At 43.0% G+C, this 18,120-nt stretch overlaps 1 protein-coding gene across 1 annotated transcript in view; it reads right to left on the bottom strand.

Moving 5' to 3' along the window:
• Positions 1-249: 249 nt before the first annotated feature.
• LOC6045612 (transcription factor hamlet) overlaps positions 250-18,120 on the bottom strand; it is a 145,191-nt gene continuing 127,320 nt past the window's right edge. Inside the window, 3 exon segments of the mRNA XM_038255970.1 lie at positions 250-2,134; positions 2,956-4,008; positions 9,902-10,058. Coding sequence (XP_038111898.1) covers positions 1,049-2,134; positions 2,956-4,008; positions 9,902-10,058 — 2,296 coding nt within the window. The 3' untranslated portion in view covers positions 250-1,048.

Raw genomic sequence — 18,120 nt, 5'->3', positions numbered from 1 at the left:
GCCAACTCCGAAACCAAGGGGGCGGACCGTGTGTATGTCGTGCGACAAATTTGCCCAGATAAATGTCGAATTAAGCAGGGGGGAAAGAAAGGAAAACCGCGTACGCGCTCGCGCGCACCGTGCACACTTTCTTGCTTAATGATAAGTATGATTTACATGAGTTTGGCATAATCTCTGGCCGCGCCGCGCCAAACATAATGGATTGTGTGTGAGTGTGAGTGTTTGTGGTGCAGAGAAAAAAGCTAAGGGTTTTTGGTTTTGAAATTGGTTTATTTTTGTATGATTTGGAAAAATTGCGCTTATCGTGTAGGATTTTTGTATGCAGTGGTTATAACTAACTAACAATTGTTTTGTTTTTTTAAGTAGTTTATATTAAGAGTAATAGTAGAATAAGTAGTAGTAATTTACAGTTTGATTTCATGATTTTTTCTTCGCTTTGAATGAATTACAGATGTAGAAATGTGTTTTTTTTTATATTAATCCTCTCAAACAACGAAAAAATAATAATAAGTTACAAACTAAAATAAATTCAAATTCGTTTGCCGAACGCATATAAAATTCTCCTACCATTTGTAGTAACTATTCTCTAGAGGGGGCATCGTGCAGTGTTTCGTTTCATTTTTTTGGTATCAACTAAATTCTTTCAAGTGTGTCAAAAGTTTAACTTTTATCACTAAGACTAAGAAAAAAAATTCCTTTATTACAAACAATATCAATATCACCGAAAATATTCAACTACTTGTCAGGGGTTGCATTTCTGTACAAAACTACTTCTACTTCGTGGGTCTACTGAGCTTAACGTTATCGTTCATCAAGAGAGAGAGTGTGTGTGTGTTTTGATCTTATGTATCATAATACTATACTTTAGTGAGCCTGGTCAATCGTGGTTGTGTAATTAGCTAATAGTGAGCATAGAGGGTAAGTTTACAGAGCTTGCTTTTTCTAGGTCCTCGCGCTTATGTACAGAGGTCTGGGATCTCCTCGCGTAGTGGCGTCGGTTTTTGGTCCAATCAACACAGGGAACTTTATACAAGGTGGTCCCACCCCCTTAAGTGGAGACCTCGATCGTGTCGTTGTTGTTCATGGGTTCCTTGTCGGAGTCGATATTGATCATATCGCTCTCGACGTCGCTCGACCCGTCCAGGTCCAGTTCCGGCTCGACGCTGGTCACGTCGATCGGCGTGTACAGGTGGCCACCGTGGTGATGGTGGTGGTGCAATCCGCCGGTGGCCCCCGAGTACGTCACTTTGCCCATGAACGAGCGGATCTCGTCAAAGCACGAGTCCTCGCGTTCGGCCTCGTTCGACGAGGGCGAATCGCCCAGGCCGATGCCGAGTCCGGCTGCGTCGGCGTCGTGCTTCTTCAGGTGCCGGTCAAGGTTCGTTTGCTGGCCGAAGCACCGTTCGCACAGGTGACACTTGAACGGGCGCTCTTTGTTGTGAATGTTACGCACATGACGCTGCAAATTACTAGAGATACTAAATGACCGTTCACAGTACCGACATTTGTAGGGCTGCTCACCGGTGTGTGTGCGCAGGTGGCGCGTCAAATTGGCCGATCGCGGAAAGATCTTGCCGCAGAATTTGCACGAGTAGCGGTCCTTGACCTTGCCCCCATTCCCAACTCCCGGAATGGCCATTATGGCATCGTGAAATGGCTTCGGCGGAAAGCCGGAAGCGGCCGCGGCCGCAGCGTTACGCTTCAACATCTCAAAATTCTGGCCAAGGGAGCCTAAAAAATTGAACGCCGGCCCTCGTTGAAAGCCGGGAAGTCCCGGACGGTACATGGCCTCCAGCAGCATCGGATAGATCGGGCGCGGGTACGAGATTGGTTGAGCGCCCGGCGAGGATGCGGATGGTGACGGTGAGGGGCGCGGTGACAGCGACGCCTCCGAAGGACTCTGAACGGCGATCATACGGGACGGCGAGGGCGATGCGGCGACGGCTGCGATGCTGGCCGGTTTCGGTGAGTTGGGCGCCGGGTTGTTTGCGGGCGGTTCGTTTGAGAACGACGGGGTTGGCGTTGGCGTGGGCGTTGGAGTTGTGACCTCGATCGGGGACGGGCTGCGCGGCGGTTTGTTCTTCTTGGTGACGCTCAGGTCCAGCGGTTGCTCCGAGGACTCCAGTTTGGGGATCTGTAAGGCGAAAATTTTGCTATTAGTTTCCTCGAAATACACTTATAAATAGTCCTCTAGTTTTGCCATTTTTCATGAAATATCGTGAAGAAACTGTCGAGAGTGATTGGAAATTATCTTTTAAGTGGATTTTTATAAACTTCCTGTACACTGCAATCCCGACGGTTTTGTAGGGATTGAGAGTGGGTAACAGTAGAGGCCCGTAGCAAAGAGTATTCCCTTCTCTCTGCCCGTATGCTAGAAAGGATAAATTCTAAGCAGTTTGTAGCTTAGTGTAGCGTAGCCTGTAGTGAGAGAAAGAGAGAGTTGCTAAACGATTGAGTGAGAGAAATAAATCAGTCCTGTAGTTTGTTTCTCTCACACAAAAGCTCAACAACTCTCTCCTTCTCTGACTACACGCTACGCTACACTAAGCTACAAATTGCTTAGAATTTATCCTTTATAGCATACGGATCTCTACTTTTACCCACTCTCAATCCCTACAGGTTTGACACCAACTGTTGTCAAACGAACGGGGTCACTTTTATACGGAGTTCACACACACTACCAAACGTTTGTTTTGATAGTGTGCATGAGCGCCGTGTAAAAAGTGACAGTTCGTCACTTTTTAGTTTGACTTTGTCAAATCAACGGGTTACAAACTAATAAGTGTCAAACGAAAAAGTTGAGGGGTTTGAAAGTAATTTGAAATTTTCTACAAGTGTGTAACCCTTGAGTCAAATAAAAAAAACACAAAATCTCAAACATACAAAATCAATTGGATTGGAATTTTGTGGCAAAAACGTAGAAAATTGCAAGTTAGAAATGACTTTGATTCTCACCTTAGCTTCCGGCTCCACCTCCTTCCGGTCATCCTCCTCGTCCTCGTCATCCTCCTCTTCCTTCACCACCTCAATCGAAGCTTTCCTCTTGCCGAGCGAGGACGCAGCTCGCTGCTCCTGGTTCAGCTCGAGCGACCCAGACGACGAAGCCGTCGAGCAGAGCGAGAAATCCTTCACGCGCAGCGATCCCACCGAAATGGGCATCTCGTCCTCGGAGCTGTGCACCGATTCGGCGCGACCACGGGTCGATCCGGCGCTGCTGTTGTGCGATCCATTTTCCGCCTTGATGTGGTGATCCATGGTCGGGGTTGTGGGGATCTGCGGAACCGGCGTTGAGGTCATTGACGGGATCGAGCTGAAGTTGACCGGGATGGGGCGCGCCGGGGATGGTCTTAGCGGGTTGGTCGCTTCTTCCGCCGTTGGCGGGGAGATCTTCATGGTGTGTTGGTTGTAGGGGTCCAGGAGGAGGCGCGGGGACGGGGTTTTGCGGTCGAACTCGATGGGGGCGGTTGGTTGGGTTGGTTTGGGGAAGAAGGGCATCGGGAATTGGGGCGCTTGGGCGGCTGCGTTGGGTGGGAAGATTCCGGGGTAGGGGCGGAATCCGGGCGCGAAGAACGGGCTTCCGGGGAACATCAGGAACGGGTTCGGTGGCGTGGCCATGTTGAGCTGGGGCAGGTTATTCGGGGGTGCGTTGACGTTTGGACCGGCTGACGGATGGTGTCCTGCGGGGGCGGCCCCCGGCGTTGAATCACAGAATCGCTTGTGCTTGGACAGCGAAGTTACGGTGCTGAAGCTCTGGCCGCACTTGTTGCACTTGATCTGCATGCGGCAGTCGGCATGCATGCGCTTGTGCCGGCACAGGTTCGAGAACTGGGTGTACGCCTTGAAGCAGACCTCGCACTGGAACGGCTTGACCGACGAGTGGATGTGCGTGTGCTGCTTGAGCCCGGACGAGGTCGCGAACGTCTTCCCGCACTCTGGGCAGGCGTGACTGCGGGCTCCCACGTGGTGGGTGCGGATGTGCCGCTGGAGGTTCGACGGATCGCTGAAGACCTGCAAGAGAAGAGAGAAAAAAAACAAGAATGAGCCACAGCTTTCGAAAATTGATTTTTCATTCACTCAAATTGGGAACGATGTCGCTCGCGCAAATTCCGATCCTGGAGATAAGCTCCGAGCGGCAATTGAAAGAGACTCTTTTGTGCGACGAAATCAACATAATTACGGTGATCGAAGCCCCCAAGTCATGGCGCGAGATCAAATCGTGGCGCGGGCGCGCGCCCGGCAATTGGAAATCGATGAATAAACAAACATAACCCCCCCGAGAGTGAAATGATGACGAGAAGATGAGGTAATCAACGCGAGCGCGGGGGTGGGCCCGCTCAGACACGAATTCCTCTTGCGCCGGTTTGAAGTGATCCAAGACGGCAGATAAGCGAGGGGGTTAGCGCATGACCCGCGTGAACTTCTGGCGCGCACGTGATTGAGTTGATCCAGTTTTGACATTCCGAAGATGGGGCGCGCGCGCATGTCATAGCGTTATGCAACTGCGAGAGTTGCAGAGGGGTTGAGAATTGCCAATTTGGGCAAAGGTTACGCTATCGCGCAAGTTTGGCTAGAGTAGTTCTCATTAATTATAATTAATGATCTCGGGAGGGCAAACAGCAAGCCAAAAAAGAAGATGCTGGGCAAAACAACGAGAAAAAATACAACAATTTATTATTGTCCCAAAAAAACAACAATAAAAGGAGCGAAACCGGTACTGCCGTTTTACGGCGATATGATGTATACGCCATTTTGGACATTTTCAATTTTATTGTACAGTCTGATAAAGAATCTTAAAAGCTACCTCCTGACGAAAGAATTTTTCAAAAAGCTGCTCTGGGGCCCATTTTATTAAGCAAACAAACAATGATGTATACGCCAATTTTACTCATCATGATGTATGTATACATTGAGAATTGCTAGAAGTCAAATTCAATTCTGTTTGAATGTTGATTTAAGGTTTGGGGACCAAATCAAGACTTGGCAATATTTTATTACATTATTTCGATTTAATTCTTAGGGGACGTCCAATAGGCGTCATCCATAAAGTACGTCACGTTCTGTGGGAAGAGGGGGGTTTTGAGTAAGCGTGACATTGCGTGTTAAAAGCATAGGGAAGTCGTGACAAAAGGGGTGGAGTAAATTGTGGCTGATTTTAATGTGACGTACTTAATGGATGACACCTTATCCACATCCACGTAGATACTTTTTTGAAAATTCTAAACCCACCCACCTCCCTTGTGGACAATTGTTCATGCAAAAAAATGTGTTTATGGAGCGTAGACAATCGCTAAGGGAGCGTTCTTTTATTACGTAACGCAAAAAAAAGGATTTTTAGACCCCCTCCCCACTAGTAACAAAATTTCCATACAAATTTTAAAAAATTTGTATGGAGCGTAACACGGCCTCCAACCCCCCCTCCCCCAACTACGTTACGTAATAAAAGAACGCTCCCTAATACCCTCCCTCCCCCCTTCAAGTATCAACGTGGACAATGCATTAAGGGATCCGCTCAGCTGTCAAAATAGCTGGCACAAAAAATATAGCCAGCCTAGTAGCCAGCTTTGATCAAGCAATGTATACATACATCATTGGGAAGTAAAAGTAGTGATTTTTTATTGCTATTTTTTCGGCCAAATGATGTTTGTGGTTTAAAATCGTAGAGAATATGAAAAAACAAGAAATTTTGTAGGGGCCACATTTTTATTGTACTTTTTAACAGTTTCTGCAGAGCAGACCTTAAATTAGTCATTTTAAATTGAAAAAATGAACAAAAACAGAAAATCGTATCTACAGCAAAATCACCTCGATGGCGTATACATCATATCGCCGTAAAACGGCAGGGTAGCAGCGCTCTCCAGAAGTGAAGGCGCATATCGGAGACTGATCGCTCTGGTTGGTAGTTGGAGAATTTCGAAAGACGCCCTCCCCTAGTTCGGGGCGGCTTTGACCACCTACTGATTCGTGGCTGCCTGTTGCTGTTGAGCCCGGAGTCTGTGACTGCGGGTGAATCATGATTTGGAATAAAATTATGATTTTAATCCAGCAAGTATTTACGGAGGCGACTTCGGGAGAACCTATTGGAGCGGACTACAGGGTGTCAGCTTAGTTGTTCTTCCACAATGAAGTTTGAAGATCTATTTTCAAGCAGGCTGAAAAGTTGAAGCTGGAGTCAGATTTAGTAAATTTTGATCAACTTTGTTGGGTCAACAGATCCCGGCAGTCAGAGTTGTACGGAAAAAAATCAATTCCCAAAATCGTGAAAAATCGATCATGAAATTCGGAACCACGAACAAAGTGTTCAAATTGCATAGCGCGATTTTTAAAAACGAATCATGGAATTTGAAATCTTTTTCCTGGATCCGATTTTTATTAACGATTGTTTCCAAATTATGGGAACTGATTTTTCTCCGTGTGGAGTCAGAATTGATAAATTATGATAATCTCTGCGTGGATTTTGATAATCTCTGTAGAAATCGGAGTCACAATCGGCTAATTACGAGAAGGCGAAATTGGGAACAGAATCAGTAAATTTTGATAATTTTTGCTTGAATGTTTTGGATAGCTGCACGGAGAAAAATAAGATTAGAAAATCGTGAACAAGCGTTCATGAAAATGGAAACAACAAGCAAAGTTTGAACATTTTGTTCGGAAAACGTACCATGAAATTTGAAGACATTGTTCGTGGCTCCCAATTCCATGAAAGCTTGTTCACGATTTTCGGAACTTATTTTTCTCCGTGTGAAGTCGAAGTTGGAGTCGATTTTGAGAAGCCGGAAGAGAGTTTGAATCGTCTAATCCTGAGAAGCTGGTTTCGGAGTCAGAATTGGTCAATTTTGATCACCTTGCCACAGAGTGGCCTTGCTTTTAATTTTGATCACCTTGATTTCATGCACACGGAGAAAAATGAGTTCCTAAAATCGTGAACAAGCCTTCACGAAATTGGGAACCAAGAACAAAGTGTTTCAATTTCATGGTACGTTTTTCATAAACGTACAATGGAATTTGAACACTTTGTTCGTAGTTCTCATTCTCATGAACGCTTGTTCACGATTTTCGGAACTCATTTTTCTCCGTGTGCATGAAAGATGTTGTCGGTGGAGTTTGATCTTGTTGGAGAGCTGGATCAATGAATTTTAAGAAGTCGAAGTCAAAATTGGACCCACATTAAGTGGCCACCCTGCAACTGATATTAAGGCAGGAGATAACCCCGTAGTGGACACCACCTCGGAACAACAACGCCGGGGAAGCATGCTTTCATTATCGATTTCCTTCTATCCGCGCGGTAGCCCACCCCGCTAGACCTGGGATATCGCGCAACAGCCGCAGCTGCTACTTCTTTTGGTGTGGTCAATTGCGCGAGTCGATTCTATTGAAATGATAGCAGCGCTCCGAGGGCTCCTTCTAAGGAAGTCGTGGTGGACCCACCGGGTATAAAAAAAAAGCGGGAAATTAATGTATGCAAAATCGCGCGCAACTTGGACGCGAATCTGATCTAGAGGTCCCTGCAGCCGTAATCGTGGTCAATTCAATTGTAACCGATGGGGTCACTTCCGCGTGGTGTCCATTATCGAAAGTTGGTCAACCCCGTTCTAATTAGCCGCAGGTTGCGTAACTCACCACGCGCGGTTGAGCTGATTAAGATATATCAGAAGTCGCGCGCGGTTCCAGAAGTCTGAACATATCCATCACCCGCGCTGCGCTGCCACTCGGATCTGTCCGAGAAATCGAAAGTGACAGCCCGCGCCGCACGCGGGTCTGTTGAAACAAGCTGAAACGTCAAGATAAACCTTCTGATTGGATTGTTCAGGCCGGAGGTTTCGTAACCTTTTCCCGGGTTGTGGCCCCCCGTTCCGAACGGGCTAAATAGACATTTTCAATCTAATCATTTTGATTTATTTCCAACTAGTGGCAGCGCGTCGCGTGGACAAAAAACGAAATCCGCGTTCGCGATCCAATTCGATACGCACCCCGGGATACCGGTGTAGGGTGACCCCCTTTTCGGCGAACCGACCTCTAATTAAACCTACCGCAAGAAATGGTCCGGCATGATCTAGCGATTAGCGGACACTTGCGATTCTTTTGACAGCTTGCGTTTTCACCTCATTATGCATGTTTCGCAGGGGGAGATTCTACCTCCACGCAGGTCCTACCGATCAATAAATCAACTGAACCTTTTTTTTCGGCGACGGCGATCTTCACGCGTGGAGGCGGACGACCACCGAAAAGTAAACACACACACAGACTCGCGAGGGGACCTCTAACGCGCTGCAGCGCGTCACGAACTGTCAATCTTGATTAGTTGTGGCGCGCGGGTTGACCCTTTGCCACGCGCGCTAGCGCGATCATGGATTGCAGGTCTGACCCGCGACGAAGTCGCTGAACGAAAGTTGGTACGTCCCACAACCTCCCGAGCGTGCCGTCGGTACGAAGAATGATACTTTTTTTCCTACCACCAACCACCTTCAATTGGTACTATTGGTAACGCCGCGGAGTTCAATTGATCGCGTACGCGCTCGCGCACGGGTAAAAACGAGGTGAAAATCACCTGAACGATTGTGGGGCCGCGCAAAAAAGGAGCAAGGCGCCGAGGCAAAACTGTGGCACAATAAACAAATAGAGCAAATTGAATTTAATTGAAAAATAGCAATTGTGAAATGGGTAATGCTAGAGCGCGGGGGGTTGTTTGGGTGTACGTAAAAGGGAATCGAGGGGGTGGTTCCCAATGGGAGAGAAACCTCAAATCCGTATAATTTGATAGCAATCTGATCAACCGGGGGGATTGCAGGGCAGTTGGGGCGGTCGATGTGTGTGGATTAGGGCTGAAATGGTACAGCTAGGGACGCAATTGGGACGTTTCGCAATGGTGGGAGATTGGGAACGCGATCAACCAATGCAAATGTGAGGTCTACAACAATTATATCAGTTTTTGAGCCTCACAAATCATGAAGGTTCATGAAGAAATGATGGAACCAAGGAACCAAGTATTTATTGTTTGAAGAGCATCAGATAACGTCATGATTCGAATTCCCAGACGCTTCGAAACCCGGACACTTAAACTTGTTTTATCAATTATTTGGATATAAGTTCGCATTATCAATGTCAAAACTGTGTTATTTGATGAATTCTAACATCAACTTTCATTCAAAGTTTTTTGAACGCTGTAGTTAAGGCCAAAACAATTAAATAAAATAAAATTATAAGTTTACCAACAATGCGAAACATTTCAACTGAAATATTTCATAGGCGTCCGAAGCACCGGGAAGGCAAAGCCGAAATTTATGGTTTTGATTTTCTTAAATTCTAGCAAATTTTTATATAAAATATCGGTTGTTTTGATGTTAACAGCTTATTTGAGACCTAAAGAATGCCATTCACTAACATTTCAGTCCAAATTTGTGCGATTCATAAGCAAAATCGAGTGTCCGGAATTCGAAGCAAAAGTGTCCGGATTTCGAATCAGTTTTTAACAGTGTCCGGAATTCGAAGCACAACAAGTCATTTTAATTTTCAAATTCTGATGAAAAATTGTTAGAAAAGACATATTTTGAATGCATTCTCTTAAAACTGACTGTTTATACTAAATCCTGATGATATTTCTACATTTCCAACTTATTACATGATTTTTTGCCAGCTATAACAAAAATAATATGCTACTAAGTGTCCGGATTTCGAGTCATGACGTTAACTTGACTGAATCGATTTGGGTTGGTAGAACTTCACAGGTCTGTAGACTGCAGTCCTGATTATACAATCTTGAAGATGTGAAGATCGACCGAGTCTAATACGAAACTCTTTTAAAGTATCAACTGGAGGAACCTCACGAGACTTCACAAGACAAGCCCAAAACACACATTCACAACATCAAACATCTAGAGCCGAATCGATAACTTACTTCACTTACCTTTGGACAGTTCTCGCAGGGGTAGCGCCGGTTCTCGTTGTGGGCGAGCGCCCGGTGCCGCAGCAGGGACGGCCTGTAGCTGTACGCCTTGGGGCAGCTTTCGCACCGATAGGCGTCCTTCGGGTAGTGATGGGAGGTCACCAGATGCACGTCAAGTCTGTTGGGGAAGAGAGGAAAAAAGAAACGTGTTATTGCAAAATCATCACCTAAGACGTGTGGGCGCTCGGGGTAGATCCCCAACGACCTTTTCCCCGGAGCAATCCCGGGTACTTCACACCCCCGTCAATTGTGTCGTTGTGACTCGACGACCTCGGCAGAATCGAGACATAATCGTCACGTGTGTGTGTATGGAAATTACCTAACACGCCTTCACGATCTTCGGGTCTAATCAAGCCCCGTGCGATAATGTCAATGGGAACCGCCCCTTGACGACTCGTCTTTGTTGAGTTGTACACACGTATCAATTATTCAGCGCGGAGTACACAGAAAACCATTACTGCATTTGTTTTTGAACGTGTCACTTAATGTGAGGGGACAATAAAATGATGAAGAGAGCCATCAGGATCCAGCTGAAGCGGTTCCCACGAGTTGGCGTGAGCGAACCAATCATCCTTGGCGCGGAGATTCCACCCCGAGATAGCATAGAAGGTTGATGAGTCCCGGCGCAATTGTTTTGCAAGATTTTCCCACAACCTTTACACCTCACACGGTATGTCACACTCGGGATCCGGCTATAAGAATCATATCAGCCCCATTTAGTCACGCAATGCCCAAGTAGGGATAGATCACGATCGCGCTCTCCAACTCGTCGGAGGCGTTGGTCACCGCACTTCCATTCGCCACGCCCACGCCAGGAATGCTTGCAGTCGACAACAATTAGCGCAATTAATTAAATCCAGCTTTTGCTTTCAATTACGAGTGAGTACAAAAAATCGGCGATCTCTTCCGTCATGGCGCGCGAAGATCGCGAAGATCACGCGCAGCGACATCTCCGCGCGACTAGATTTATTAATATTTTAAATTATTCACGCCTCTATCGCGGGAAGAGACGCCCGGGATCGTGATCGCGCGCAACTCTTGGCGACATACATCCCCTTCGCGCTTCGCGCGCAACTACAAGTGCGATGAGTTATGTGACATTTTCATTAAATGCGATCAGTCTCACCACAGTCGTCGTCGTCGTCTACGGCGAGTTGTCGTCAACGCAGATCCCAAGACCCAAGTGCTTTGAACTACATTGTGGTACAAGTCTCCGCGCGCCGTGTAGGCGACCGCGCGCGACAATATCGCGACAACGATCGACCTCCCCGGCGAGCGGATTATAATTCTGCGCGATCGAGCCCCGATACTCCCATGTGCCACAAGAAATTAGAATAATGATGTTAGACGTGTTGGGGGCTCATAAATTCGCCCCGAAAAGAGCAACGACCGGACCTGGTTGGAGGTCGATAAGATCTTCCTAGGATCCGGAGGCGTATTACATAACCTCGGCCTGTCAGGGAATTCGCAACGGTGATCAATCACCGCGCGCGCGTTCTGACGTTGGCACCTCAAATCGCTCCAAAAAACCACTTTCACCGCGCCGCCGATCGTCCTTCCTGGTGACACAAAGCAGATCAAACCGAAATCCACAAACTTTCTCTCCCCCTTCTCGAGAAATGTGTCCAATCGCCTCCGGATTGACGCCTAATAGGCCTCCTCGCGAGAGACCCATATCTCGAGCCATCGATCTCCTTTCGCTCTCATTCCGAATGCCGGCGCGGCGAAATAATAGTGATCTGGGCAAGTGGTGCGTGTGTGTGTGTGCACCACACAGAGCTTTTATCGCCATCATGCCAAATTCTCGAGGGGACCGACTCGGCCGCACTATCATTTGTGGGGGTTTGAAATGGAACTCATGTAAAAGCTCCCGCGCGCGCGTCCAAATATCAATCATCGTCGTCGTCGTAACTCGGACTCCAAAATATACACAAAACTGCGCGGCAGGAAGCGATATGCCCTTTCGGTCTACGACCTGGCGCGCGATAACTCGGTGCGCCCCTGCGGGACTGGGATCTACCAGCCTTACGGTAGTCTGTTTGGGTATTTTGAATTTTCTTGGAACCTCAGGTAACTTCATTGGCTACTTTGGGTATTTTTAGCTCTCTAGGTCATCCAAGAACTCACTAGAGTTACGAAATGAAGATCTTCCGGCTTAAAAGCAGACTTTCCCGTTGAAATTACTTTCAGAAAAACCCCTCAGATAACCTCACTGATTTTTTCTGAACCCAGCCCGAAAGGGTCAACCCATTGGCGAGATGACCGCTGCAGTCGTCTCACCCGCATCTCCCTCTCTCTAAGCGCAAAGAAATCCAGACAGTGGCGGCCGCCACCAATATAGCAATCATTTTTGACATCTAAATCAAAGTGAGTCCTGAGCCGAGGGGTTCACTCTCACACGTGGGGCGAAATGACAGGGTTTTCGAGGGTTAAAAGTGAAACCAAACTCTTTGAATGCCAAATAACTGAGTCGTCTCTCGTTGACATTTGGAACGGTTTGGGACTACTGTTGAGGAGATGGATGATCTATCAACTGGGAAGAGGTCGACAGACTGTGGGAAGAGGGCGCTTCAATAGTTGAAGAATTGCCAGGAGGTTTCCAAAAGCAGGGTGCTTAGCACAAAGTTCGCCTTGCATTTTCATGTGAAGGGCGCTTACAGTTTCAGCTTTGAAGGCTGATTTTGGTTATTCCATGAAAAAAAGCATAAATGTCAAAATACAATTCGTAATCAAGAAATTCGTCATTTGAAGGGCGCTTACAGCTTTGAAAAGGGCGTTTGAAGATTCCTGAAAGTAATAGTCCTATTTGGATGACTTAAATAGATAATACGTTTTAAGTCAAATATTTCTGTTTGATCTTGAATTTGACCTTGAAATGTATTTTAATTTCAAAAAAAAAAAACATTTTAAGGGCGCTTACAAATTTCAAAAGGGCGTATTCGAGAATTCCGTCATTCTTTATGGCTTATTTATCTATAGAGAAATTTATCATTTGAGGGGCGCTTACAGCTTTAAAAGGGGTGTTTGGAGATTCCTGAAAGTAATAGTTATTTGGACGACTTAAGTAGATAATATGTTTTTTGCCAAATATTTCTATTTGATCTTGAATTTGACTTTAAAATTTAATTTAATGGTAAAAAAAAACATTTTAAGAGCGCTTACAAATTTTAAAAAGGGCGTTTCAGATTCTTGGAGAATTCCGTCAATCTTAATGGCTTATTTTGGTTAGTCCACACGAACAGAACCGATTAACTTAGTGAATACCGATCGTTATCGAGAAATTTATCGTTTGAAGGGCGCTTACAGCTTTGTAAAGGGCGTTTTAAGTTTTCCGATGGTAAAAGTCTAATTTGAGCAATTTGAATAGATAATACGTTTTTATGCTAAATATTTTTGTTATAATTGGAATTTGTCTTTTAAATTCAGTGAATATATCATTAAAAATCATTTGAAGGGCGCTTACAATTTAAAAAAAGGCATTTCATGATTCATACAATCTTATAGGCTTATTCTGGTTAGTCCACAAATAGAACCTTAAAACTTTGTAAATACAGATGTTTATCATGAAATTTATCATTTGAAGGGCGCTTAGTTTTAAACAGCTTACAGATTTCAAAAAGGCGTTTGAAGATTCCTGATAGTAAAAGTCTTATTTGGGCGATTTGAATAGATAATACGTTTTATGCTTAATATTTCTGTGATAATTTGAATTGCTATCAAATTCTATATACCGTAAACCGGGGTGACTTTGATAGGAATTCAATTTGTTCTTAGAATATTTTCCAACAGGTAAGGTTTTTCTCAAGATTATTTTTTTTTAAACATGTACTGGGGTAAGCCACACAAAGTCCATGAACTATTCTGGAAAAAAAAGTTTTTTCAATAGTGTTTAGAAAAATAGTTACGTTAAAAATTCTTAGTTTTAATTCCGGGGTGACTTTGATAGTCAAAGTTTTTCTTGTTAAAATCATATTTAAGATGTTCAAACTTTATTTGTACGTTAAATGTATCATTACTAATGTAGCTGATTTATTTAAGACCGAATTACGCACATCCAACTGGAAGTTGGAACATTCACCTACTCCATTCGGAGTTAGGCTCAGTTTGTCTTATTTTTCATATTCTGATATTCTGATTATTTCTTTTTTTTTTATGGAGTAGGGCTACATGCCCTCTCATCTTTTCATCGATCTTTACATTTTTCATTAATACTGCGGCACGTGCCAGTGAGCCAGAGCTCCTTTAAGGCAGTGCTTAAAAGCTGATATAGTTTGTAAGAAAAAAAATCAATGTTTATGTTAAGTTAACTAAGTTTATAAGCTTTTTAACAAAATACATATAAATTTCAGGTAAAATTGTTAAAAAGTCGGAATTTTGCCTGAAATTTGTTAAAACTAGTTTTGTTTATAAAATTTTCGATTTATATTGCATTTTATACTGAATTCGAAGCACGAATCACAAGTTTTCACATTTTACATGAAATTTGTTCAACTGAATTTGCCTATAAATTTGGAGATTTTTTTTAATTGTGTTTCAAAAACACATATTTTTTATTATTTACAAACTTATTTAACCTTCTCCTAGTGGAAAATTGTCCAAAGAATCCGAAAATGCATTCCGTTTTCCGATTAAAAATCATGTTCATTGAGAAAATCATGACACTTTGAGAAGTTTAAAATAATGACTTCCATCAACATTTTCTTAACTATAGTTAACTAACTTTATAAACCTTTCAAAAATTTATGAAAAGTTCTTCTTGAAGTACTTTGAACACTTCTCTACCACGGTCAGTATGGTTCTGAACCATTCCTTACGTATTTTAATTGTACTCTTCATTTTGCGGAAAAATCGCAAACCTATCAAAGTCACCCCGGCTATCAAAGTCACCCCGTTTTACGGTATATCAAAAAATCATTTGAAGGGCGCTTACAAGTTTAAAAAGGGCGTTTCAAGATGCATATAATCTTAAACGCTTATTCTGGTAAGGCCACAAAAAGAACCGTGCAACTTTGTAAATCAGGCCTGCCCAACGTCCGGCCCGCGGGCCGGATCCGGCCCGTGAAGCCATTTCATCCGGCCCGCGACGGCTTTTTAAAATATTTCTATGACCGGCCCTTAAGGCTGTTCATGAAGTATTAAATAAATAAAATTATTGCATGAATTGAAAAATTAAGCTGGAGATCAAATTTTAACATATTATAAGAACATTCTTCATGTTTGAATTTAATTCTTATAATTTTTATATTGATATTTTTCAACTAACTTTTAAATTGTGCAGGAAAACAAAATAATCCATTTCGTAAAATTGTGAAATTTATGAAAAAACTTGGATTGTTGTCTTAAAATTTACAAAAAGAGACTAAATGTTATTTCTTTCAGTTTCAACTGCTTCAATTTGAAGTTTTTTTTTTCTATTTTCTTTTTTTTTAATAAATAAGCAAGCAAAACTTAGGTATTTTTCCCGAACAATTAAAAAAAGTTTTTAAAAAAGTATTTTCATAAAGTTTAAAAATCAAATTATTTTTTTTAAATAAATAAGCAAGCAAAACTTAGGTATTTTTCCAGAACAACTAAAAAAAGTTTTTAAAAAAGTTTTTTCAAAAAGTTTAAAAATCAAATTATTCATACTGAAAATAGATCGCTGGAAATATTTTTAAAATATTATAAAATGTTTCAAAAACTTCAAAAATTGCAACGATTCGGATGTGATATTTGATTGCAATCGTCAAAAACAATATCTATACAATTTTAAACAAACAAAAATTAAAATAAGTCAAATAAACACAATTTTGAATGTAATCTCTGTTTTTCATTTTTAAAATCAAGATGTATGAATCATATTCGCAACACTAGTTCTTTTATGTATTTGCTTTTAAAGAACCCAATCATATGAAAATTGAAAAAAAAATGTGTTTACTTTTCAACTTTTATCAAATAATAATTCCGGCCCGCCACTGCTTCAGTAAAATCAGACCTGGCCCGCAGGGCTAAAAGGTTGGGCACCCCTGTTGTAAATACAGACGTTTATCATGAAATTTTTCATTTGAAGGGCGCTAATAGTTTTTAAGAAAGGGCGTTTGAAGATTGATAAATGTTAAAGTCTAATTAGGATGACTTGTTCAGATAGTTGTTTTTTTTTCTGTATACTTTTGTTAATTTTTATTATTCTGAATTGGACTTTTCAAATTATTGTTTTTTTTCTGTTTTTTTTTTATTCTGAATTGGACTTTTTTAATTCAGTCCGCTATCAAAGAAAAATATCATTTGAAGGGCGCTAACAGTTTTTCTTTTTTATAAAATTTAAAACCAAATATAATTTTTTCTCGCTAACTGCTCTTCTTGTAAATAATTTCCGTTGCCAAGAAATTTGTTATTTGAAGGGCGCTAACAGTTTAACAAAGGGCGTTTGAAGATTCATAAAGGGTTTAATTAATTTCAGAGCGTCTGATTTTAAGCAGTCCTAGAAAAAAGCCAATAAATTTGAAAAAACATAACATTTCATGCTTGAAAAAAAATTACAGTTTGAAAACAGCGTTTGAATTCTGGAAGGGTAACCTCAATTAGGAGTGGCCTTTTTATTTATCTAATAATACACTCAACCCCCGGTGGTTGGTCACTTTTTCGTTTGACACTTTTTTAGTTTGTACCCCGTTGGTTGGTCAAAGTCAAACTAAAAAGTGACAAACTGTCACTTTTTACACGGCGCTCACACTTACTATCATACCAAACGTTTGATAGTGTGTGTGAACTCCGTGTAAAAGGGGTGTCAAACTAAAAAGTGACCCCGTTCGTTTGGCAACAGTTGGTGTCAAACTAACGGGGTTTGAGTGTAGAACAATTACACTGTAAAACCAGGATTGCTTATTTGAAGGGATTGTTGACTGATTGAAGGGAAGTTTTTTAAAATAGTAAAGATCGTTCAAAAAAAAATAATTTGAAGGGCGCATAAATTTATCAAAAAGGGCGTTTAAGGATTTTAAAATTTGGAGTAGCTTAAGTCCGAAAATAGAACTATGAATCTGAAAGTTATATCGAAATAAAAGAGATGAGTAGCTGAACTAATTCCTGGAGCTTTTGTAGACCAGGGGCATTCAAAAAATTCTAAGGGGCGTCTACAAAGCAACTCTGTCAAAGCCAACTATCCTATAGCTCAAATCATACAATATTCCCAAAATTCAATCACCGAAATTTAGTCAACCCGCAACCTGTTACTTGCGCGATACCAGGTGAAAATTTCCGAGCAAACTCGCCCTGTTGACACAGAGCCAACAAACCGACCCAACTGTGTGTTCACAACAACGACGCTTCGTCGTCCAGAAATCACCGCATCGTTCATAATAAATTTAAGGCGCTTTGAAGGTAGCTGGAAAGTGTAACCGACTCGTGGCACGCAATAACATTAGCGGGACTGATTTGGTCGTTGAATAATTGACAAGCGGGTTAGAACCCGTCCAGGGATGATGCTTAAGCTCTTCCCCGCATTCATGTGTGGGACAATGATGGAACGACAACAGAAAGTGGGGGGCGTTATGAATATTTAAGCGGAACTCCCGGGTAGCGTTACTAGCTGCGAGAACAGAGTGGTATTGCATTTTAATTGTTGTTTTGTATGCAATCGGGTGCAAGCGCGAGATTGCACCGTGTAGAATCTACACCTCGTGGTGGTCAGTGCCAGGAGAGGAACCTGCAATTTGCTGCTCCTGATATTCCGGCGTGAGCTTAATTGCGTGTAATTGGCGGTTGTGCGGCCGCACTCTGGACAGAGTGACTAATGGTGACAATGAGTGCCTTTTGTTAGAAAGTATGTTCTGATGCAATGCTACCAGCCCCGCGCGAGGTGATTTAATTGCTTGGAGTGGATTAGCAGTATTGATTTTTTCTAGACCGGTATTACGGTATTACGTCGGAGGTAGATTTCAAGTTTCTAGTGTTCCAGACCCCTGGTTACAACCCTGACCAAATTCCAAACCTCGCGGTAGAATTACTTATTGAGTAGGTCATTAGGCACTCACTCATCAAATTGACACGGTCGCCCTCCCCAACCAGTCCTCACGCGTTTTGATTTCTACCTTGGTGCGTGGCGCTGTATACAGGTGGGCGACCACCCCCGGCGCTCAACCACCGACCAAAAGCAAATATTTTAATAAGACATCCACCGGCGAATAATGTCAAATTCAATT

Source organism: Culex quinquefasciatus, chromosome 2 (genome assembly GCF_015732765.1).
Source record: "Culex quinquefasciatus strain JHB chromosome 2, VPISU_Cqui_1.0_pri_paternal, whole genome shotgun sequence".
Lineage (NCBI taxonomy): Eukaryota > Metazoa > Arthropoda > Insecta > Diptera > Culicidae > Culex > Culex quinquefasciatus.
Note: the sequence above shows the minus strand (reverse complement) of the source record. Positions and strands in the feature narration are given on the sequence as shown.